The 26285-nt window shown below is 27.1% G+C and overlaps 1 protein-coding gene across 12 annotated transcripts in view; it reads left to right on the top strand.

The window, feature by feature from the left end:
- MESK2 (misexpression suppressor of KSR 2) overlaps positions 1-26285 on the top strand; it is a 153314-nt gene that overhangs the window by 103970 nt on the left and 23059 nt on the right. For 10 of the 12 annotated variants that reach the window (XR_001344307.3, XM_014432724.3, XM_014432720.3 and 7 more), the window contains 5 exons: positions 12435-12634; positions 12752-12872; positions 14335-14623; positions 15642-15908; positions 16526-16610. Coding sequence is in view for 11 of the 12 variants with exons in the window: in XM_014432720.3 (XP_014288206.1) it covers positions 12435-12634; positions 12752-12872; positions 14335-14623; positions 15642-15908; positions 16526-16610 (962 nt within the window). In the remaining variant the exon portion in view is untranslated. Of the gene's footprint in view, positions 1-7512; positions 7636-9748; positions 9768-12434; positions 12635-12751; positions 12873-14334; positions 14624-15641; positions 15909-16525; positions 16611-26285 lie in introns of those variants that run through there. The other 2 variants (XM_014432721.3, XM_014432722.3) reach the window with 2 other exon arrangements.

Genomic DNA, 26285 nt, shown 5'->3' with positions numbered 1-26285 from the left:
GCAAGAGTGTCACATTTCCAGAAATGTAAGTTTTAGACTTATGTCACTTTAGAAATATTGTGCGATATGTTTAAAACTATTGCTAGAAAGTAATGGCTTCTACAATCGCTTCAAAGCCCATGGTTTATAATGTTTTTTCCTCTTCTATCCTTGATAGTCCTTCGAGGTTCCTAGAATGAAGGTGAAAAGTTGATATTATTTTTTCTGGACTTACAGAAGACAGAGTAGGAAATTTATACCCGTAGCTTCTTAAGAATAAATAACAGAGAAAGTCGTTAGTTTACACTCCTTTGATATCTATCTAATGATTTTTTTATGTACCCAAAATTTATGGGTACGTAAATCTTAAAATCTTAAGACCCATTTCTAAAATTAATTATAAATACCTCAATATTAATAGATACATAATTTGTGCTAATTAATTTAACTCTTCCATAACCGAAGAAAAAAACTCAATAAAACAAAGAAGAGGTTTTTTTTTAGCGTTCGATTAAACCATTAAATTCCTTTTGCATTCAATCCAAAATCCTTCGTTAAATCCTCAATGCCTTCTGATTTAGTCACAAATAAATTGTATATAAAACCTTGATCTTCTATATATATCCGATTTAACTCTGGCTACCAATCCTTATGTTATAAACTCCCTAACCACTCAATATAAATTCTTAAATTAAAAATTTGTTTTATTCAAAAATCACTAAATAGCTAAACTTGGAAACTTACATGGTGTGTAGTGTAAGCATCGGTTCCCGGATTATAGATTTCTGTGTTGCCAACAGCCTTGCGTGGATATAGCATACCAATCACTTTTTTTTTAAAAGAAATTAATTATATAAGAGAGCGGACAGAGGATATATTGGGTCGGGGCGAAGGCATTGGTTATTCAGGAGGCGTCGGGAGCCCTTTGGTCATGAAAGTGTGATGAGCCTTCTCTGCTCGTATGACACGCTCCGCCACTGCTATCTCTCTTTACCCTGATGCCCCCCTTCAATTCTATTTCCCGACTCTCTTTATATATATCACAGTAGTTAATGTTTTATACCATTACGCTCATTTTGTTGAAAATTGAAATAATTTGTAATGTTTGGTTTCCATTTAGTAAGTAATTTTCTATACTTTCTGTTACTTATATATGCAATATATAATAAAGGGGTATTGTTGGGAAAAAAGGAGTTTAAACTAGTTGGAAATTATTTGCAAATACAACTCCTTTCGGCGGCACTTTGTAGTTGACGGACCGCATCTTCTTTTTGGAACTACAGTAGTTATACTCTTAGCTCATAACTACAAATACTTTATAAAGTGGGCCTTTAACCTAAGGCCAGGCGTTACTTTTCTTTTGATTGGCTGATTGAATATTGTTTGTAGACTCCTTGAAATTAATTGATATGAAAATAAGACATAAGGTAACGGACAGAAAATTTATTTATAATCTAGATATTGGTTGAACAAGAGAGCTTGCGAATGTTAAATACTAAATTTATTATAAATATAGGTATAAAGGGTGCCCGAAACATAACATTTATGGTTGAAGTTGATAAATTTTGATTGTGGGGCTATGAAAACTTTTTATTTTTTATTTTTTTTCCGATCCCTCTAAAACAGAAATAAAAAGTGAATTAATAAGTGCATTACTGTGTAAAGAAAAAGTAATTCGTGTTGGATCTTTCCTTTTACTACCTTTGGTATTTTAAGGTTACCTGTTATGTTTATTTGTAGACATGAGATATCCATTCTAAAAAGGTGCTATTTTAAATCCGGAGGTGAGGGGCCTCCTCGTGTTGTATCGCATAGAAGATAAAAATAAAAAAACATTAATTAATAATCGCAACTATGATTATAGTTTCATTTATTTATTTCATATTTTGTTAAACATGAGAAAAGTCTAAATAATTCAATACGCGATATTAAAATCGATAGTATTTTCATTTTCTGCATCTTATAAGGGGATCCTGATATATTGGAAATCAGAAATAGTATTTGTGTATCGTCAATATTCACACTCACTATTACAGTTTCAACTACTAGTTGAGAAATGTATTTGCAACTCATTTTTCCAACTACTACATTTGTAGTTGTGAGCTGCAAGTACAACTACTGTAGTTGCGGTCCGTCAACTACAAAGTACCGCTTAAAGGTTGTATTTCTAAATACTATTCAACTATTATTATCTGTACTTGTAACTTTAATACAAATGTAGTTAACTAATATCTAGTTACTACTAAATTGGACTAGTAATTATACATAGTTTTCATAGAATTGATAAAAAATTGGAGTGAAATAACTGCCAATTTTCTTCCCAGCTCGTTTACTATCTCTTAAGTGCTCCAGCTCCTCTCTCTTCTGTCGAATTATTCGGTCTCCTCATTCTTCACCTCTTCTTATGCTCATTAAATTAATTTTACCTGTGTAAATTTCGGTGTTTAACGGCTCAAGTTCTTCTTGTAGGTTTCTGAGGTTGAACTGGAGATTAGCTATTACCCAATACAACTATGTCCTGTCATGACTGAAAAGTTTCATCGAAATAGACTTTCCCACCCTTCTTATTTACTAAAAAACGAAAATGTGTTCGAAATTGAAATAATTTTAAAATTTGTTGTTTAGGACTGGAAGATATAGATATATTTTCTAATATAGTATAATGAGGGTCTTGTTGTTACCTTTCAAAGGAAATGTCAGTTTTTGCACAGAAAAGCTAATTTAGTAAAACTTGTTTACAAAATCAATATATTTATATAATTTATTTTACAATATAATTTATTTTATATTGTTTGATTATGTTTATATTATTTATTTATTTTTCTCTTTTTTAATTTTTGGTATGAATGTGTTCAATTAGCACTATTTGTTTGTGGCAGATTATAATAATACTTATAAATAAATAAAGTACTTTCAAATATATTTAACCTCATTTTCACCAACATATCAACTTTTCAATCCCAGTTCTGAAATATTCTGGGTTTTAGAAGACAGAAAGTCAGAAAATACAAATATAAAAAACATTGTGATGTGTTTGGTACGTGCTTAGTCTACTATTTAACAAATTATATTTCCATTAATTTTTTTCCATTTACCTTTCATTGTTTTTTTTCTCGTAAAAACTTACCTTAAGAAATGATTCGAACTCTGAGTTTCTGAGGAAATAAATTTATGATATAATATTATTAGAAATATTTATGTATAAATCAATAATAGCATATTTTTGTATTAATTTATTTTCAGTAATTTTTTTTTTTTAGAAAATACTCGTCAATTATATCAAGTTCTATATTATATAATTTAATCTATTCAATTATGTATCATTATTTTATTTATTTATTTTATCGATTTTTTTTTTCGATATTTGCATACACGTATTCACATATATAGTTTAACATACACGTCCTTGAGAGTGCGTTAAACCTCATCTTATATAATACATACATCAGATGTAATAACTATACTATTTATTTATATCTATCTGTTTCAACAATTTTTTTATTGATTATTTTGGGCTTTCAAAAAATTAATTACCGATTCAGGGTCTTAAACAAAAAAAAATTTATAAACACGAGATTTGTTATAACCTCAGGATGAGAAGTAACATCTTTTTCAAGATTTTTCAGTTTTGAATGTTAGTCATAAATTTTTCGGTCAAAAGTTGTCTAAATATCTAAAAAAAAAAAATTCTTCTCGGAAAGCCAATTATATCCAAGTTGATTTCGAAATTACTTCTACAAATGATTTTTTTTTTTTTAGAGGGGAGAGAGGGGGGAAGAGAGAAGGAAGTGCTTGGTTATTATTCATCGACAATGTGACCCTTACTGACGAGTTTGCTAACTGAAAGTTTTCCGGCAAGTTTCCTAACAGTTGTTCTTGGATTCTGTTCGACCGTAGTTCCCTTTGGAATAGTCTTTATCGAAAGGAGTTCTCCCCCAACCTTCTCTGCCTTCAAGGATCTTTTGAAACTGTATCGCCTATGTGTGGTCACCATTTCCGTGTCTGCGGTTTAAGCTCCGACCGATCCGTAACCTTCAGGAAGTTACGCAAAGAAGTAGTGACTCACTCAAAAAAAAAAAAGTATCTATTTCTAATATTATGGAGGTATTTTATTATTATAAACTATAAATTTTTCAACTATTTTAAAAAATAAATAAATTTATTTTTTCTGTTATTATTTCGATGATATTTTTTTTCAATAATGAACGTTTGTTATCGGACAAGAAAAAAAACAAATTAATGTTCTTCAAAATTTTATGTTTTACCTTCTAAGCTACATAGACTTATCGTATCGATAATAAAATCCAATAATATAAAAATAAAATCCATCTGTCCGTCACATGATCTATGAAGTCCGGGTTTTTTCGTGATACTGAAGTTACCGCCTTTTCGTTTAAAAATGGTGACCGATCAGATGATTCATACTGTCATATATGTGTAAAGATGCTTACCTTCAGGCTCAAACCTACCCCCACATCTAAATAACAATTAAGTCAGGTTAACACATGGTTTTAAAGAAAATAACCTCTGAGACTGTTATATGTCATTTATAATCTTGTGTTAGTTATAGACTTCAAGACTATAAACTTCTTTTGCTATACAACAATTGTTTTATTAATTAATGACAAGTTCAAATTAAATAATACATTATATCTTTAACTATGCATACCTATAAAACAAAATCAGTTCTTATAGTCTTTAGTTCACTGTAACTCTTTTACAATTATAAATGACATACAACAGACTCAGAGGTTATTTTATTTAAAACCATGTGTTAACCGTACTTAATTGTTATTTAGAGGTGGGGGTAGGTTTGAGTCTGAAGGTAAGCATCTTTACATATGTCTACTGAAGAAAAACAAAAAGGTTTTTGAAATAACTTTCCCAAAATATTACGAAACAGAAAAAAATTAAAAATTTACTTTTGTACAGGTTAAACTATTTTGTTACTTCTATCTATGAGCCAACGTTTCGGCTTCGTCAGGGCTAAAAAAGATACAAACACTAAACATAAATGTTATGTTTTGTTTACTGTTGTTTATTGTTTACCTAATTTTAATATTTTTTACACTGTTTACTTTAAAATTATTTTTAACTGTTATGTACTTAACTGCCATCCCCACTCTTCCCAATACAAACTGTTCAGTCTGTCATTGACTTCTGTCAAAACAGGTATGAATTCTTTCTCGTTCATTTTCTTTCTTTATTCTTGATTTTATTCTTATCCCCCTTTTTCATCTCTTAGTTTGTACTTTCTTTTTATCTGTTACTATTTCCGTTTTCATTTATTGTTTATAACCTTTTATTTTTCTTATTTAATTTCTACGTTTTATTGTATACTCTCGTAATTTTCGATTTACTTTTTTACTTATGTTTTTTATTCATTCAGGATTAGTTAGTAGTAGCCTTCGTACTTCAAACTTTTATTTTTTATTACTTTTACGATAATAATATATTTCTCGCTACGTTTCAGAACATCTAGTTATAAAGTGCTATTTATTATTGTATTATATATATATATATATATATATTATATAAAAGTTTGGTTCGAACAGATGAAAATTTTTATCAGTCAGAGCCTAGATAACATATCGCTACTTTGCCAACCAGAAGAGTGGCACATCTGAAAAAAAAAAAAAAGTAATTGTATTTGATGTATCCTACGGATGTACTATAAGACTATGGTTACTTTTTGCCAACCCCTAGCGGCTACCAGAGTTGCTGGCGTGTACTAATCAAAGTGGGAATGTCAAGATTCATTTTTAATGAGTGGAAATCGAACCCACAACATTTCGAACTGAGCGCTCCAGAACCTATGCCCCAATCCGTTGTGGTCATCACGTCCCTGGACTATAGTAATGAGGGAAACCCCTTTCTACGGTACTTTCTTTGGAACACATCCATTTCAAAATAAAAACAAAAATTTTTTTTATAAGATATGTCACTATTGAAGTAATTCAGCAATATAAAAAAAATAATAAAAGAAAATGAAGTATTTTCTAACACTTTTAATTATTCAGGTCTTTTGGAGACTTGGAATGGCTTATAAGCTGAAACTATACAATATTGAAATTAATTCTGGGGATACTAATGATTTAATTTATTTTTAATACAGCTAAAATACAAAATAAAAAAAACTAAAACTAAATTGAAATATAATTATTTGAAATGGTACATATTATAAAATAATAGTAATATAGACTGGCACAAAATATAGTAATGAAATACTACTAATAGATGAAATAATCAGAATCATATGTTGGTTAATATAATGCCTTCATTCATTCATATCTTCAACTGTTTTTTGAAAGCATGTACCAATAATTATGTTATCAAGATTTATTGAAGAATAATTAATTTCAAATTATGAAGAAGATGGTCAGGAGTTATGGTCAAAAGAAAAAAAAATAGTTGATAACTTATTAGCCTCATCTACCCAACTTCCTTTAACCCACAACCGTCTTAATGTGTTCTATTAAGTAAGATTATAAACAGCCTCAAAGATATTACTTCTGTAATCAATTTGGAAATAAAACATAATATAAATTCAATTAAAATAGTAAATATTCTTTCATTGTACTAAAATTGATGTTAAATAAATTAATGTTAGTTTATATATATAAATAATTGACCGTATTATTTCAAATTATAAAGAAGATGGTCAAGGTTGTGGTCAAAATAAACAAAAATAGTTAATAACTCTTCATTTGCCAACATTTTGCCCTATTTGGTAGAGCTTCATCAGGGCTAAAAAGAAACAAACAACTAAAAATATTTTGACATAGTAAAATGATAAGATACAAAAAGGTAAATTAAGGTAGGTTTAAAATTATGTAAAAATAAATGAAAAGGAAGTTATATACAAATGAAAGGAAAGAAGAAATAAAATAGTATTAATATAAAATTGGTAATGATAAGAATATAAAAAATTACCCAAATGTAGTATTTTTTAAATATTTTTTAGTGTTAATTTTTTTTTTCTCTTATCTACTTTTCTATTAAGTGTTATTACATCTACTATTCATTTTATATTCTTATCATTGTCTATTTTATATTAATACTATTTTATTTTTTATTTTCATTCATTTGTATTTAATTTTCTTTTCACTTATTTTTACATAATTTTAACCCTACCTTAATTTACCTTTTTGTATCTTATTATCTTACTATATCAAAATATTTTCAGTTGTTTTTGTAAATTTTTAGCCCTGATGAAGCTCTACCAAATAGGGCAAAACGTTGGCAAATGAAGAGTTAACTATTTTTGTTTCTTTTGACCGCAACCTTGACCATCTTCTTTATAATTTGAAATAATACGGTCAATTATTTATATATATATAAACTAACATTAATTTATTTAACATCAATTTTAGTACAATGAAAGAATATTTACTATTTTAATTGAATTTTTATTATGTTTTATTTCCAAATTGATTACAGAAGTAATATCTTTGAGGCTGTTTATAATCTTACTAAATAGAACACATTAAGACGGTTGTGGGTTAAAGGAAGTTGGTTAGATGAGGCTAAATTAGTTGCTGCCCCTCAGCCCAGAGCCAGTTCAGTTTCTAGCCTTTTTTTTTTTTACTGTGGGTACATCTTGTCATCTTTCAGCATGGAGATGGATTATGCCTCGAGGATTTTAAATCTTCCATTGTACGTTTAAATAAATTCTTATTTCAATTAACATTACTTATTAAATATAATCTACTTATAAAAATCAATTTCTGGTTCGTATTATTATACATGCATATTAACTTATTTATTGAAAATAAAACTAACTGAACAAACGAATAATAATAATTCTAGAGGTGAAATTCTCACTTTGGTCCTTTGTGGTAAAAATACATTTATTTATTATTATGGTTCATCAAGCTATCCAATCCCTGTAACTGCTCCATTTTATTATTAACGTAATTAAACTATATATTAATAATTTTTTTAACAATTTAAATGTTACAATAATATTAACTTATCATCCATTTGTGCCATTTCATAATTTTAAAAATTTAGTCCACCTTGATAATTATTCATTTATATAATCTAACAGTTATTTTTTTTTTTGTTTTGTTAAAACTTACATATTAATATAAAAAAAAATACATGTAAATACATGCTTATTAAAAATAAAACTAATTCAGCGAACAAATAATAATAATTCTAAAGTTGAAATTCTCCCTTTTGTAACTTTGTGATAAAAATACATTTATTAATTATTATAACATTTCGGAGTCTTTGATCCCTTCATGAGGTTATTAAATCTCTGTAACTACAAAATTTTATTATTAACATTTGTAGTAATAAATATTTTTAAAACCAATTAAAATGTTCTAACGATATTACCTTATCATCAATATGAACTAGTTTTTTTTATGAAGTTTTGTTCACCTTGATTATGGTTCAATTATATAATCTAAAAGTTACTATTTTTGTCTTTTTTTGTTGTCACTTACATATTAATAAAAGAAAATGCATGCATTTTAACTTATTTATAAAAAAACTAAACCAACTCATTGAACAAATGATAGTAATTCTAAAGGTGATATTCTACCTTCGTGATGGCAATATGTTTATTAATTATTATAACATTTCCTAATCTAGACTCCCGACATCAGGTTATCTAATCCTTGTTACTACTCCATTTCGTTATTAAAATTTATAGCAATAACTTTTTTAAAAACAATTAAAATGTTTCAGCAATATTACCTTATCAATATGAACTGTTTCATATTTTTAAAAATTGTATCCACCTTGATATTGATTCATTTATATAATCTAATAGTTCCTTTTTTTTTTATTAGCACTTATATATTAATAAAAATATATATATAAATGTATATACGTGTATATTAACTTATTTATTGAAAATAATACTAACTCATCGAACAAATCATAATAATACTAAACGTGGAATTCTTCCTTTGTGATAAAAACATCTCTAACTATTAATATATTTATATTGAAATATATATAACATTTCAAAGTCTTTATCATTTTCACCGGGTTATATAATCCCTGTAACTACTCCATTTTTATTCAAGTTAACTATCTCAGACAGTTTTTTATTGTATTTTTCTATTTATGCATATTGCAAGAGCAGATTTGTTCCAACACTTTATTAATTTCTATTCGAAAATAGATTATTGTAATTAAAATTAAATCTGAACTGCTACAACCCATGAAGGGTCAGGGGTTCAGTACTTTGTAAGGGAGTACTGTTACTAGATCAACGGTTGTGCAATGAGGTGATTTATTTTAATACATTACTAAATATTTAATTATAATTTTACTTATTTATTAATACAAAATCATACCTTTAATTCTCTTATCCAGTTTTCAGAACTATATAATATGTAAAATTGTAATTAAATATTTAGCTACATATTATAATTGTTTATTCTAAAATTGTTAAATATAGCTGAAGAATCAAATGCTCGACACCGAAAGCTGTTCTCACAATATGCATATATAAAAAAATACAATATGAGACTGCCAAAATGTAATATGAGGTAGTTAACTTGAATAAAATGAAAAATGAAACAATCTACTTACAAAAATATTAAATTAAATGTAATTCAGCTGCATAAACGGGAGGTAACAAAGCCCCATCTAAGTTTTCATAAAAACTTATAATAAATAAATTGTAATAAAATATTAGATAATACTATGATGAGAGATAGAATGTAACATTAGGTAATGTAATTGTTAAAAAAAAAAAAAAAATAGGTTATGTAAATGAACCATTCATTATCAAGATTGGCATAGAATTGGGTAGTTCCAATGATAAGGTAATAGTGTAAGAACATTTTAATTGTTTTAAAAAAAGTTTTAAATACTAAGTTCAATTAAGCTAGTAATAAAATGGTGTTATTGTAGGGAATTGATTACTTGATGATGAGAATAAAACCCAGAAACGGTATAGTAATAAGGGTGTTTTTTTATTAAAAAGGTTCCATAGGAAGAATTTTACCTCGACATTTAAATACATATTATAAAAGATTTCCTATTAATTAATCAAGACTTATTCTAACAAATAATGAAATAAGTCTTGTTAAAAAAAATTTTTAATAGGCCTGCATATATTTATGTTATCATGGAAGAATTTAATTAGTATTTATTTATATACTATATTCTGATATATATATTCTAATTTCTGACTTAGCAAATCTTAAGGTTCATTGAATTTAAACATTTATCATGTACTAGAATTTCAATCTTTGCTGGTAAAAAGAGTATACTGGTTACCTGTAAAAGGGTCCCTCATTTATAGATGAAATGACTAATTGCTTTTTTTTCCAACACCGAATTCCACTTAAGAATAAGAATATTAAATAGTTCAGTATATCCTAAAATAAAAAAATCCCTATATGAAAATAATTGGAATTAACTTCTGACAACTAATGGGTTAATGAAATTAATGAAGTTCTAGTACTTCTTTCGTTTCCCAATTACATGGTTCGCCATCTCTTTGAGATTATGTCAAAGTTGACTGATTAAATTATCGTTAAATATAATTTAAAAATATTATCAAATAATTGTGAAACATTGACTTCATTCTTGTTACAATATTGTGTGTTAAATTCTTTGAAAAAAAGAAAATGCAGTTAAATTTTATAAAGTAAAATGAAAATTCGAAAAGTTTTTAATTATAACCATTATTTTAGTCTCTACACATGGATTAATAAATTAATCCAAACTGAGTATGTAATTTCTAAGCACATGTCCCTGCCAATCATTTAATTGTTTATTGGAATAAAAACTAAGATTTCATTGTTAATATATTATAATAGATTAATTTGTTTAATAAATAAATATCTAGAATAATAAAAAAGTAATTATATGAACAGTAACGCATCATTAGTAAGTTAAATTTTACTTTATGCTCATTTGTTCGCTTTATGGTTGGTTGTTTTGAAGTTAAGATATAAAACCTGTTGGTTATTAATGCTTGTTCATTTTGGTGGTTGACCGTATCGAAGGCAAGGTGTAAAACTTGTTGGTTATCAATACTTGTCCATTTTTTGGTTTCGAAATTAAGGTGTATGAGGTTTTAGTTTTTAAGGCTTGTTCAATTTGTCATTGGTTATTTTGAAATTAAGACATTAAATCTGTTAGTTATCGAAGCTTGTTCATTTTGTGATTGGTTGTTTTGAAATTAAGGCGTTAAATCTGTGTTATCAGCACATGTTCATTTTGGGGTTGGTTGTTTAAAAATTGAAGTGTAAAACCTGTTGGTTGTCAATGATTTATGTAGAGCTCTTACTTAATAAAAACTGTCTTGTAGTTGGTATGGAACTTTATAATCTGTAAAATTATTTATTAATAATTTAATACCAAGTTTTTATTTCAATTTAAATTAATTTTAAAATAAAATTAATAATATGAATGTATCGATAATTTTTTTTTTCTTTTTACTTTTTTGAAATTATTATAATTGTTTAAAAAAATAATAATATGTATCCAAGTTAGGTCTCAAAACATTCTTTATTATTTCTTTAAAAGTTCAATTCGGCCTTACTCAAGGACAATCTTAAATATAAATTATACACCTCAAATCTAATTTTAATTACACTAAGATAAGGAAGTGATAATAGTGTTTAGTTAATTAAATTTAATGGTAAAAGTATAAAATTGGATGATTTTTTTACTGAAATTAATGACCTAGACATAATAGCCTGCAAACAGTTTTTAGAATTAGATGTAAGATGTAAATTTATATTTAAGATTGTCCTTGAGGATGTACAAATTGGCTGAAATGTTGGACTTTTAAAGAATTAATTAAGAGTGTTTTGAGTTTGAACTTGGATACATATTATTTTATGTAGACAAACATTTTTTATTTTATATAAATTTTATGAAATTTACTTTGATAATTTTAATTTGAACTATTGTTTATAAAATTGTATTTGAAATTTAATGAATTAAACTCCCTATTTTATTTTATTTCTTGTTCTATGTATTATTATTCCAATTAAGAGTCATTATACAAAAATCATCAATATGTTTTTGTGGTTTTTATCAATAATTGAAAATACTAAAAAATAAATAGTGTTTACTTTTATTCTATGATTTAAATTTATTATTTATAATATTTAAACTATTATTTTAAAGTAATAATTTAAAAAATATATATAATAGTAAAAATTCTTAAGAGTATTTTTGAACATCCATGGAAAAAATATTCAGAAAAACTTGTAAATTGGATAAAATTTATATCTTAACCTAAGGGGCATGTTAAAACTTTATTAATTTATAAATATATAAAGGTCAGGAAAACTCAAAATTGTTGACATTAACATCACCAACAATATTAAGTTACAAATATATCATGTTGAAGCTAATAATGTTAACATCTAATAAAATATGAAATAATCAGTTGTATTTTACAATAAATAGAAATAATAGTCTTGTTTTTCAACTTTATTTTATTTTTTTATTTTTATTTTTTTTTTTAGCACAATGCCTTCAGACAGTATGGATGATATAGAATTGAAAAACATTCAGATGCAGTTCCCATCATCGAAAAGTTTTAGCAGAGACGATCCATCGATAGAAGAAGTCAGAGTCGAAACAGACAGGGGCTCACTTCTAGTTGCGGTTCAAGGCAACAGGAACAAACCGGCTATCTTGACATACCATGACCTAGGTCTTAATTGTGAGTATTAAATTCTTGAAATTTTGCTACAACTTAATATCATTGTTTTTTGTTTTATATACTATATTTTCCTTCTTGTTATATTCTAATTTGATAATTTATTTTCAAATTTTTCAGACATTTCAAACTTTCAAGCCTTTTTTAATTTTTCCGAAATGAGAGTTCTATTAGAAAATTTCTGCGTCTATCATGTTAATGCTCCTGGTCAAGAAGAAGGTGCTGCTGCGTTTCCTGAAGAGTAAGTGTTTTGGAAATAAAATTTTAGTATATTTTAATATCTATAAATCTTATGGAAACTTGTAGTTGTATTTCTTAAATGTCTTGTTTTTATAGATACACATATATACACTAGTAGGTTCGATAAACTGGTACATTTATTCCAACTCTTCTAAATTAAGAACATTTTAGAGGTTCTTGCTTATATAATTTTTTTTTTACTTTATTTATTAATTCATACTTGTCTTCAGATTGAATGAAGACGACCATCAATTGTGATGGCTCGGAAAAGTATGGAAACAAAAAAAAAATGGCATGAGACCATTACCCATTGGTACTTCCCTCTGACTTTAATATTATATTATTATTATTTCATTTGTTAACTTAAAAGATTCCTCATTCAGCTCGTTTTAAGTCTCTTATAATTGTGAAAAAAATAAATAAATGAATTACTTAGCTTGAATTTATAACTCATTTAAATCCTTCAAAGTTGAATTAAATTGTAATAAATTTTGGAAATATTTTTTTGTAAAATTTCTCGGATATATTGTATATAAACATAAGGGGTTGAAAAAAAAGTTGTGTGTACATATATTTATGTAAAGTAAGTAATAAGTGAAGCAGAGGAAATCGGCTTCAAGTAAATTAAGATAAAACAAAATATATGATTGTAAGCCGAAATATCCACCCTAATGATATAGATTACCTGGATGGCAAATCATTTCCGAAAGTAGACAGTTTCAAATACCTTGGCTCAACAACATCAATAAATGATCAATGGGACTGAGATAGACCAGCATATAACAAGCACGAACAGACCCTTCTCTCTTTGTCAAGAATACTGAAATCCCGAAAAATCCTTCAGATTTAGATCCTTAGCTTCACTAAGGGAGTACAGTGCCATGATAAAGGCAGCTCTGATATATGGCTGCAACACCTGGGCTTCAACGGGTACCCTAGAAAGTAGAATCGAGAGATTTGAATGGAAAGTCCTTTACACAACAATGAATGCCAGTATAGTTAGCAAGAGGCCAAAAACCAGGTAGATTGATAGAATCGATAAAGATGCGAAAGAGTTGTATGCAGCAAACTAGAAAGCAGTAGCCCAAGTCAGGCAGGCATGAAGAAGGCTGGTTCGGGCACCAAAGATCTACAATGTCTGAGGCCCAACCAAAAGAGTCAGTAATACAGACTCATTTTCTAGCTTAATAAATTTTGTCGAAAAGTTACAAATACCTATTTTGATTCTCAAAATTTACTATAACTTTTATAAAAGTGATTTCAAAACTCCAAAGTCTAAACGGTTACGGTCTATTAGGTAACCTTTTTTAGAGTGTAGAGTGAGTTCTTCATTTTGCCATTAAACATACAAACATGCATATAAATTTTCTTAGATTTGTTCATATTAGAATCACTTTAAGTTTTAGGAATTGTTCAATCCACTAAAATATAATGTTCTTTTTTTTTTTTTTTTTTTGTTCCAGCTATGAATACCCAACTATGGAAGAACTTGCTGCTCAGTTAATGTTTGTTTTAACTCATTTTGGATTGAGAAGCGTAATTGGAATAGGAGTCGGAGCAGGAGGAAATATTCTTGCACGGTTTGCTCTCAATAATCCTGATAAAATGGAAGCCCTTGTACTGATCAATGTCGTATCAACTCAAGCGGGATGGATCGAATGGGGCTACCAAAAGCTCAATGCGCGTCACCTTAGATCGAAAGGCATGACACAGGGTGTTCTGGATTATCTCATGTGGCATCATTTTGGGAGAGTATGTCATTCTATTTTCATTACAAGATCTAATGACGTAAATATTGTTATTAGTTTTAGTGTTTATAATTAGACAGCATCAATATGTGTTTTAACTTGTCAGATTTAGTGAAGTTACCCCGTAGCACCATTACTATTGATAAGACTAAAAACTTTGGATAAAATCAAAATGGTGGTTGCATGACATCATTCTCCATTTTGGAAACATATTAACAGACTCTCAACCATGATAAATGTTATTTTATTTTAACGTCTAAAAGAAGGAAATATTTCTCCGTATAACAAAACTTTTTCCAGTTAGTACACTTTAACATGGGATTACTGATTTCATGTTTTGATTGTTTGAGAGTGGTTAATTTTATTATTAACACTAACTTCAATGATTCACTTTTTCTCTCAACTTTTTATTTAAAAAATCCTTCAACGTTTCGGCCCTTAGACAATTTTCAAAGTGACAATCTTAACCATTGATGTCATAATTCTTTAAATTGTCTTTTTTGCAGGCTAATTTCCTATATCTTTTATAAACGATATAATTTCAATACAAAAACTTTCTACAAAAATTCTTTTTTCTTAACCTCATTAGCACTATCAACTGGGCGATTAGCTGCAAAAAAGACAATTTAAAGAATTATGACATCAATGGTTAAGGTTGTCTCCTTGAAAATGGCCCTTAGGCCGAAACATTAGAGGTTTTTTAAAATAAAAAGTGGAGGGAAAAAGGGGATCATTGAAGTTTGCATTAATAATAAAACACATTAACTTGTTAAACTAAAGATGATGAATCCTATTGTCTTCATAAATGAGATACTTTAGAAGGACTGTCCATAGCTTCCATTTTCCTGTTGCAGTTCATGGTGTTCTGCACTTACATATAATGTGATTATACCTTTTTATTAGAGTAATTATCTTTATATCTAATTAATTTCTTCTCCCGTCTTCTCGGCTTCTTATATTTATTTATTTTGTTGCTGATTTACCTTTTACAATGATTAATTAAATTTGGCATTTTTTTACAGGGAACAGAAGAAAGAAACCATGATTTGGTTCAGGTTTATAGAAATTACTTTGAACACCGTGTGCAACCAGGAAACTTAGCCCTGTTTATCGATGCTTATATAAGGCGCAGTGACTTGAACATGACTCGAAGCTTGGAGCCGAATAAGAAGGAATGTTTAACTTTGTCAATGCCCGTTATGAACATAACAGGTGCATTGAGCCCTCATATGGATGACACAGTTACACTCAACTCTCGCCTTGATCCCACTAATTCCTCATGGATGAAGGTGTGAATACTTTATAATGTATTGTTTTTATTTTTTTATTCATTTTTCCTCAACCTTTTGAGTTCATTTTCTCATCTTCAGGATTATATTTTTCCTAGTTTCATTACTAATTACATTTATATCATTTAATAATTTGTCATATTTATTATAATTAGAAAAAAATAAAAATTCACTTCAGGCCATGTGAAGGCTTCTCGCATAATTTTCTCATGTCTAAGTTGATACTCCATCTCAAACACCATTTCGACCTCTCCTCAAAGTAGCAAGATGACACCAGACAACTCACTTGTCTTGGCAATGCACTTAATCACTTATATCCATATGTTTCCTCTCTACATATTTCCTACAGACTTCCTCTTTCCTTTCCTTTCCTTTTCTTCACCATCCCTCATCCAAAGAGGTATTGCCGGACCTAATTCATCTCTCTAAAGTTACAGCTGTAACATTCTCCCATACTATACCCACTTGGTTAAAAACAGCCATGGTTGCTACAGGTTGAAACAGAATTAATGCAAGATTTTGAATGTTCATTTTGAAATACTATCAGTGAACTTAAATTTATATTATTAATATAATTATTAGCTCTGCCTTCTTAATTTTTTTTTAATTTATTTTAGATATCTGACTGCGGTATGGTTTTAGAAGAGCAGCCAAACAAAATCAGCGAGGCGCTTCGGCTCTTCTTACAAGGCCTGGGCTACGGTAAGTTCTAATGGAAGTTAAGACCTCACTGAAAACTAGTCTCATTAAATAGGGTTAACTCATTTTTAATGATGAAATATATAAAAAAAAATCTCTATCGATGCGATGTTAATTTATTTTATAAGCAACGCCTTAATGAGTTAAATGTTGTCGTTATAAAACAATAATATAAGTATGTAAAGCCTTTTAACGATGTTTATGCAAGTTTTGAATATTTTAGTAGCTTTATATGTTTCCTAATTCTAGACTGTTATGTAGATATTCACTATAAATATATATACACGTAGGAAAAGAATCAAAGCTACTTTAATTTTCTTCATATGTGATTATAATATTTTAGTACCTTCTGGTTAGGCATTATTAATGAGAATTTTAGCTTGTTTTATGTTTTTATGTAGCGCTTCTGTCATGATTTTCTTTTCTCTTATTTTCGTTTTTAGCTTATACCTTTGAAAACGATTTAATCGTCTTTCATATGGCGTTAACATAGCAAAGTACTTTTATCTAATTCACACATACACACCTTAATTTTTCATCTCCCAAGTCCAGTATGTTTTTAATTTTTTTTTTTTTTTGTAGTTAAAAATTCATCTATTTTTTCCCCATTCATGGTTTTAGCAAGCATGAAGCATATTAGAATTTCAAAATATGTATTATGCTCATGTGCAGGGCTTTTGATTAATTTTTTTTTCTTTTGCTTTAATTTTGCTGAAACATTTGTTCATAAGAATAATTGTGTCGTAGATAGAGTGATAATATTGCTTAAACTTATATAAGTTGTTTATTTGTCTTTATAAATCGAATATAATATTCTCTTATTACTCTAGAAGTTTTTTGTTCTTTTTTTTCGTCTCCTTAATTATTTTTTATTTATGTATTTATTTTTATGGGACTACTGTGTAATTGATAAGGGTAGAAAAACAAAAAAACATGTGATCTGGAATGAAATATATTTGTGAAAATTATCTGTTTTGTTTATTAACATTAATTATGTCATTTAACCTTAAATTCATAGCGATATTCATTTAATTTTTACTATCAAAATTGTTACTAATGTAAAGACTGTTCTAATTTCTTTTAAATTTTATTGAACATTAACAATTTTATGTTATATATGCTTTTGTTTCTGGTAATTACTGTATGACCCTCTCTAATTTGAAGAATCTCTCCGAAGCTATAAATGTGAAAAATGAATAAATAAAAGTTATTAATAAAAAAAAGTGCTTGTTGAATTATAATTTTATTCCTTGTAATTTTTACAAATATATTTTTTTGAAATAGTGCAACTCTTTACAAATAACTGTCCTATAACTTGTACTTTTGACCTTATATCCACTAGATGCACAAAGTGTTTGACATTAGCAATGTTAATTTAATTACTTAATATTTTTTTATTCAACAGGATTATTTATGTTTTAATTGAGTGTGTCTTTGTAAATTTTCTTTTTCATGATGTGTTTTTTCGTTAGATTCTTATCGACTATTAAGAACAAAAAATTAATAACTTTGATTTAAGGAATAATTTAAATGTAAAAATATTTGTTGAATTATGGAGTTTTACTATAAATGAAAATATCGGAGAAAAAACTATTTGAACTATTTCTCTCATATACAACAAAATAAAAATTAAATTAAAATACTGTAGACAAAGAAAAAAAGAGAGTTAATAACAATATAATTCCAAACTAATAATTTCTTCCAAATAATGATCCTATCTTGAGTAATTTAAAGTCTAACATGTTGATAAATTTTAAATATAAATGAAAAAAAAGATCAGTTTCATGCATCAAAGATCTCAGTTGTTTAGAGGTAAATAAATTTATCGATCTATCATTGATTAAAAAAGTTTTTGTAATTAATGTTTCTATGTTATATAAAAAATTCAAACTATCTCCTCTTGGACAAAACATTATTTATTTCTCCATACTTGGTCGCCGTTTTATGTACCTAATGGATGTGAAATTTTACAGAGCCTTCTTGATAATTTCCCAGTGGATGGTTAGTAATGTAATTTTTAATTTTTGTTATTAGAGTTCTGAGTTATAGGGGGTCTCTCTGTATAACTTAACTTTCTCTTTGTTAAGTAATGTGATTAATATATTTATTTACTTTTTTTAGTACAAAATTATAACATTAATTTGAAATTTGTAAAAATATGTCATGGTGATAAATGACTTATTGTTTATTAATTATATAACAAAATTAATGTTTGTCACAAATAATAATATATTACTAAAATAGCATGATGTTATTAGTATTAACTGTATGCCTTATCTAAATTAATTTTTATGAATTATGAGATTTTTATTTCTGAATTAGATATTCTATCTTATTTGCAACTGTGATTTGTGATATTTTCAATGTGAAAATTTATTATATTTCATATTAAGCATCTATTTCGAGACTTTCAATTTATGAGATATTGTCCCTTAAACATTGATGACATTCCAAGTCTTTGTTTCTCTAGGCAAACTTTAATATATTTTAGTTTTTGTTACTAATTCTCATTATAAATCTTTTAGTTTAATTTAATTGTAATAAATAAATAAAACTCATGACAGTCTTTGGACTGGCCGAAAGAAGTGAAACTTCTGGAAATGAAATAATTTATTAATAATTATCATGTAGAGAAAAAGTCCCTTTTATAGCTTAAGGCAGAAAATATTAGCTAGAGAATAATACTAATAATAATTAGAATATAACAGCCATTTCCTAAATCAATTCTAGCAGGAAAATGTTTATATTGTTGGAGGAGATTATGAGACTATAGGAGCTCATTCAATCGGACAGGTACTGTAAGGATTATTAAGCTACTGTAAGCTCCTACTCTCCTATAAAAGTTTTACTGCTAGAATTGACCAGTGTTACCCCCCCCCCTCCCGTTCCACTTCCGTTTAATCTATCACCTTGAAATCAATTTATTCTCGTATAATTGTTTTTTTCTTGAGTGGTTGAACGTCGGTAAAGAAGTTTCACTTCAAAAAATACAAAAAAAGCCAGAAGATATTTCTTTTTCTTTTACTTTTCCTGTTTTATTGTTAATTCATCTCTCAATATAGGATGTATTTGAAAACTTTTGACTTTTAAATAATGTTTTTTAAATTTTATAATGATTAAGTTATTTTTAAGATGTCACGTTCATAGTGAGTTTTTAGACTTGCTAGTGAAATTGCTTTATATTTTTTTGTTAATAATTGTTACAATGAAATATATTCTTGACACTTTGAATTTTCCTGTTTCAAACCTCTGTTCCAAAAAATCAAAGACTTGTTTTCCAGTATACGTGCGTATTTAAATGAGCGTCTTTTAATAATACTAGGTGATGGATCTATATATGAAAATTATTTATTACATTCTTTTTTTTTTTTTAGTTCTACTAACATTTATTCTACTTAATACACTTAAGGACATTATTAATATGAAGATTTAAACTCTTTAAAAAGTTTTAATCGATAATATGTAATTCTGTATTATGAAGTTGCGAAAAAATCCTGAGGTTTTTTCCTAATTCTTGAATGAGCTCCAAAACATACTAGTGAGGGTAAATTAATTGTTGCCCATATTAAATTTAAGTATTAAATATTAAATGAAACTAATAATTTTCAGCCTGTATTTAAAACATAAATAAAAGTTGTTAATTTGAGTGGAGTTAGGAACAGCTGACTAAAATATTCCTTTGTTCACCACATATTCTCATTGCTGCTATCAGATCGAGTTTTCCTTTAAGATAATTTTTTTTCTCTAGCCATTTTAGTCGGTACTGCTTATATTTGCCTAATACAAATGATTAATATCCAAATTAGAAACTAAAATTTTCATAAAGACAGTGTTACATCTGGAAAAAAGAATTTTATACAATTTGAAATATTTATTTTGTATATTAAAGTAAATTTTAATTAAAAACAAATACTTGGAGGGAAAAAAAAATTACACTGAAAACAAACCAATAGATTTCTAAGTTGTTATCACTTACTATCTAATTACATTTTAGTCCCATGCTTAATGTTTATTCATTGAAAATAAAACTTTTCTATATAAGTTTATTTGTGCGTCTTGGTCACAGACAATCAAGTAATCACCTGGTAATATCCAAAGTCTTAAATTACAATTCAATATTTTTTTTTCCTCAACCATTATTTGCAACTATAAACTTTTCAGACCCCTTTCCATATAATAGTTTCATCACTGTGCTGCGTTGAAATAATATCGGGCCTAATAAATCCTGCTCAGACTTACATGATGTGATGTATACGTTCCATTCCCTGTTTACAGTTCTATTTCTCTTTTTATCTATTATCCAAATTTTATAGTAAAATAATTTAAGTACCCAATTTCTGAATGATTAAAATAATACGAAAAACTTTTTATTGGTAAACGTTTTTAAGCTGGGACCAAAGGCTTGAAATTAAAATGGTCTGATTTTATTTACTGTATTATATTAAAAATGTTAATATATTACCACAAATGATTTCTGAATCAGAATTATGTCAGTTTATTCACTGTAAAAATAAATCTTTTTTTTTTAATAGCTATTGTATTTTTATTGGATGGATTATTTATTTGCTAAATTTTTTCTCTGTTACGATTGCTTTAGTAAGCATAAAGCAAACAGATAAGATTAAAAAAAAAACTGGGTGATTATTATGAAATACGACAATATATTCAGTGTTACGTGTTTTTATATCACATATGTAGATATTTTGACTATTGATGTATATTGCTCATTATTTGTTAATAATTTTTTTATTATATCATATATATTCATTAAATTTTATATATTCACAGTTGTTAGAGATAAAAATGTACATTCATTTTTATTATTAAAACAAAAATAATATTAATTAATTTTGTTGTATATATTTCGTGAAAAGCTGTTACGTAGTTGAAAAATTTGCTTTTGTAAAAAAAAAATATATATATATATATATCGTTTAACATTTTTCAAAGATATAATTAATAATTTTGCATTTGTTTTAATTTTTTTTTTTTGGATCTTTCGTTTCTTCAAGAGCTCCTAACATTATTATATGTACTTTATTGTTTGGTGTTTTAATAAAACCATTTCAACAATGACTGGTTGTTTGATCTGTAGATTGAATATTTTATTATTTTGCAGTTTTATTTTATTTTACATTCCCTCTCTATCATATTTAAATACAGTAAAACCTTGATATACTATGGTAAAGAATAGAAGGGATAGGCATAGATATGAATAAGTTATATAAACCTATTATTATTCGTAATCACTAATTAATCTATCACTTATTTTTATGATAACAAAATGAGGTTCATTGTATATTCATGCCTAATAAATATAAATTTAAATATTTATATAGTTTTATGTCCGCTCAGTTTAAATAAAATTCTACTTTTATTTCATACTCTCCTGAAACCGAATCAGAAAATAATAATTTTTGAACAAAATAAAAATTTAACAAAAATATTGCACTTTAAAGCATATTGCAACATACAGTTTTGTAGTCATCTCTGAAGAATGAATAGAAATGAGAGGTATAAAGTTACCTAGAATGGGAAAAGGAAATTTTTTCAAAAGTTTATTTAGTTGACATTTTTTCATAGTATGAAAAGTTGAATAATTTTTTTAAGAAAATAAAACTGTTGTACTATTTCATCTGATAAATAATAATATAAGCATTCATTTGTTCCAAAGGTAGAGCTTACAAGCAGAGATGGGGCAAAAATTAGCTATAGTTGAAACTAATGGCTAAAGTTGCCATGGATACGACCCTTATTCATGAATGAACCATTAATAAATAAATATCGTATCCATGACAATTTTAGCTATTAGTTTCAGCTATAGCTAATTTTTGCCAATATCTGCTTTCTTTTGAAACTCTTAAATACGAATTTTTGTATAAATCAAAAATTAGAAATATTTGTGTGAATTAGTGGAGTTGTACTGAAGCTATTGCAATTATAGTGTATATATTTTATGTATAATTATATACAATATGTACAATTATGATCTTCAAAAAAATCTAAGGCCCCTTGTTAGGTAAAGATTTTAAGGTAAAAAAATTATTTTTTTATTACTATGAAAATTTGTTTATAAAGGTTATTTGAGCTGTGAAAAAGGAATATCAACTTTATTTCTCCTTAAAAAAATATTTTATCCCGCCTTGCTAGGTTAGTCAGGCTTAATTATTTCAGGACTGTGCTCTTATTATGGTATAGTGGTATAATAATTTATCAATTAATTTGTTTTCAGAATTATTTTACCAAAAAAAAAATCAATTGTATCGAGTTTAAATATATAAAAAATCACAAAAACCAAAAATCGTTTACCTTATTGTAAGCGAAAAAAAAATTTATCAGAAAAAGAAAGTCAGATTCTTAAAGGATGTAAGGAAAGTTAAATAATATTGTTGATAAATGAGTGATATCAGTGTTTAGATTATTTGCGATTGAAAGTATTTACATTTAAATGAAACAATGACATAGGTTAATTTGACTAATGTCTAATTATAAACTTGCGTAGAATAGCCAAAAAAAATGATGGTTGGATGCAAGGTTGTGAATTTTTAGTTAAAATTGTCCTTTAGGATGACCAGGCTGGACAAAACATTGGACTTTTAAAGTAATTATTAATAAAGAATGGTGAATCTTCATTGGATACAATTTATTTTATTTAAATAATAAAACTAGTTTCGAAAAAGTTATAAGAGTATATTTAAAACCAATATTTAATAATATTTAAAAAAAATTTTTTTTTTAACAGTATTCCTAATTGTAGGAATATTGATTAAACCATGCTGTGAGATGAATCTTTCATACTTCATTAAAAAATCGAGTTTTGAGAATAATAAATGAAATGTATATGTAAGCATAAATAAATTAATAACTCTAAAACCTTTCTAGTCACCAGCTTTTCGATATGTTTTGCCTAAAATTTTTTAGAATATTGATTATTGTCTTAGCCATAATTGGTTAATTATAAAACTTATAAACCAATCTTCTAATCAAGGTTTTACTGTAAATTTGTCATATATACATGCATAATTATTATATGAATGAATTACGCTTTGCATTCACAATTTTTTTCTATTAAGTGTTGTGTATATTTAGCTGATGAGGTGTAATATATTACTATTTTTATTTAAGTTTACGATGCAATATACATAATTTTTTTTTTTTAAAGAAATTGTAAATTGCATCATATTTTTAAAAAGTTAGAATTAAAAAAAATTAAAGAAATGCTAGGCTTGTAGTCCTGGTATGTTGTTTGATCACTGACACATTTTGCTTTGTGTTTACATCCTTTCCATGGCGAGACATGCACATGGTATGTATTTTTCACTTGAAGCATGATATTGTTGTTTTCTCCCTATATATTTTTTATTTTATTAGCTGTTTTGTATTGAATTATTTATTTATTTTTTATTATCAACATTGTTTAAGTTTGCTTTACAGGTGAATGTAGCTATTCATCATAACTCAAATATTCCCCCCTCCCCAAAAAAATGTCCAAAAATTGTAATTTAAAATAACAGGTTAGTCATTAAAAAAAAATTTGTTTCTTTTTATTATTGTAAGGGAAAATGTCATATCTCTTTCAAGTTTTTTTTTTCATCAAACGAGCCTTAACTGTTAATTTATTACTAAGGTTAACAGCAATGAAATGACAGTTCAAAAAGAACATACCATCCTAGCAAATAGTAGTAGTAGCTTAGCAAATTTTTGAATTTCAGATGTAACCTTAAACTTTAACACTATAAAGACTAAATTTATCAAAACTGATATATTTTGAGTTATGATGTCATTATATTTAATGAATGAATTAGTATGCTTTTAAATATTTCATTTTATTAATATTATTTTAGTTTATTATAGATATTTTTTATTTATTTATTTTTCCATTCATAACATCGATTTCATTTATGTGAAATTGTCTTGTGTTTAAAAATGAAAATATCAGCGATTTGAACTTGAAATTAATTTTTTAAATGAGCTTTAAAAAAATAATTTCGAGAGCTTATAATTGTTTGTCTGACCCTATATGAAAAATTTATAATAATGTTTCAGTTTTTCTAAAATGAGAAAAACACTGTTTATTCCCAACTTGAATACTGTTTATTTAGATACAAATTAGGAAAGAAAAAGATTAAAAAATTAAATAATACAATTTTTAAAGATTTGACATTTCTGATTTGTTGTGTATACTGGCGGTATTCTCTCTTGTCTTTCCTTCAACCTTCCTAAGGTTGAACTCCATTTCCATTACTTGAAATCTTGTGTTCCGTAGTGTGAGTCCAAGATTTGATTGCGTCGATTAATATCTGAATATTACATAGGTTTCATCCTAAATTTAATAGGATTAGTTAAACCACAAATTATTTAACTGTTTTTGGAAAAATCCATTAATCTCATGTTTTTTTAATGGTGATAAGCACTGCAACCTATAAGGCCTATTGGGCGCCAATAACATTATTACATTGTAGCGCCACAACATTATAATGAGCTTATTAAAGCTTAGGTGTATAGGTTCTAGGAATCTAAGTAAGCTTGAGGGATTAATTAGCTCACACTGCTTGGGATCCACAACACAATCCATCCCAAATAGAATGAACCTTAAACCCTCAAATCAGTCACAGCAGCATATAATGTGGTATGCCATTTCATTTTCAGCATTGCAGAATCTGAATTAGGTTGACTCTGTAAGCTTTAAGTTAAGCATATTTTTATCAAGTGTTCAGTGATCTGTTTAGATCCCTGTAATTATCCTGAGAGAACTCCTGTCCAGCCGAAGCTGTTCTTTTATTAAGCCAGTAATGCTTGGCTCTTAAGTCGTAAGATGCCTTTATATTGCTTAGGCTTGTGCCACACACTGGCTAAGGGATAATAGGAATGATTTCAGAGCCATTCCTTGCTAAACTACAGTCTTCACCTTCAACTAATTGAAATACTGAAGTGTACCTTAGATGTACCTTCCAATGGCTTTTCATCATGCCAGACATCAGCTCCTGGAGTCTTGGGTTGTGAGAGAGCCATCCATATAGCAAGTAATGCGATTGTTAGGTTTATGTATTTTTGTTCTATCAATCTTTATACTAAATCTAGTATATTTATATCTGCAGTCATATAATTATGACTATGAAGCAGTCATATGAAGGCACAGTGTCCTCTTCTATCTGCTGAATAATCTTTTCATGTCCTGCCAGTGTCAGGGCTTTGGATCTAACATCTTATTTGACAAGCCTACACCTAGTGTTTAGAGCTTGTGCTTCAATTCCCAAGTGCAATTCCAGGCTAAGTATAACTGTGGGTTAACGTCATGTTAATCTTGTATCAAAATTATCAATTAAATTAATACAAAAATTAAAAATTTGAAAGGGAACTTGATTGGTTTTGAAATGAAATGCTCATGTATGATTTTGGAAAGTACTATATGAAACTCAATTTATCTGTTATGATAATAGGTAATGGCTAGTAATAGTACTTCCGTACTAAGTACTGCACCCCTAACCCTTTATGGATTGTAGCAGTACAGACTTAATAGGTAATGGAACAAAAATGTAAAGCAATGTAAAAAAAAAAAGAAAATACGAGACTTATCGACAAAAAAAAAAATTAAATCATAGCTGACCTGATATTAATCTCATTAAAATTTAAGGAATAAATTTCTAATTTCCTAAATAATTAACTATTCTTTTGACA

This window comes from Halyomorpha halys, unplaced genomic scaffold (assembly GCF_000696795.3).
Source record: "Halyomorpha halys isolate HHAL.00 unplaced genomic scaffold, Hhal_1.1 Scaffold1103.1, whole genome shotgun sequence".
In the NCBI taxonomy this organism is placed as follows: Eukaryota; Metazoa; Arthropoda; class Insecta; order Hemiptera; family Pentatomidae; genus Halyomorpha; species Halyomorpha halys.
This window is presented reverse-complemented; position numbering and strand designations above follow the sequence as displayed.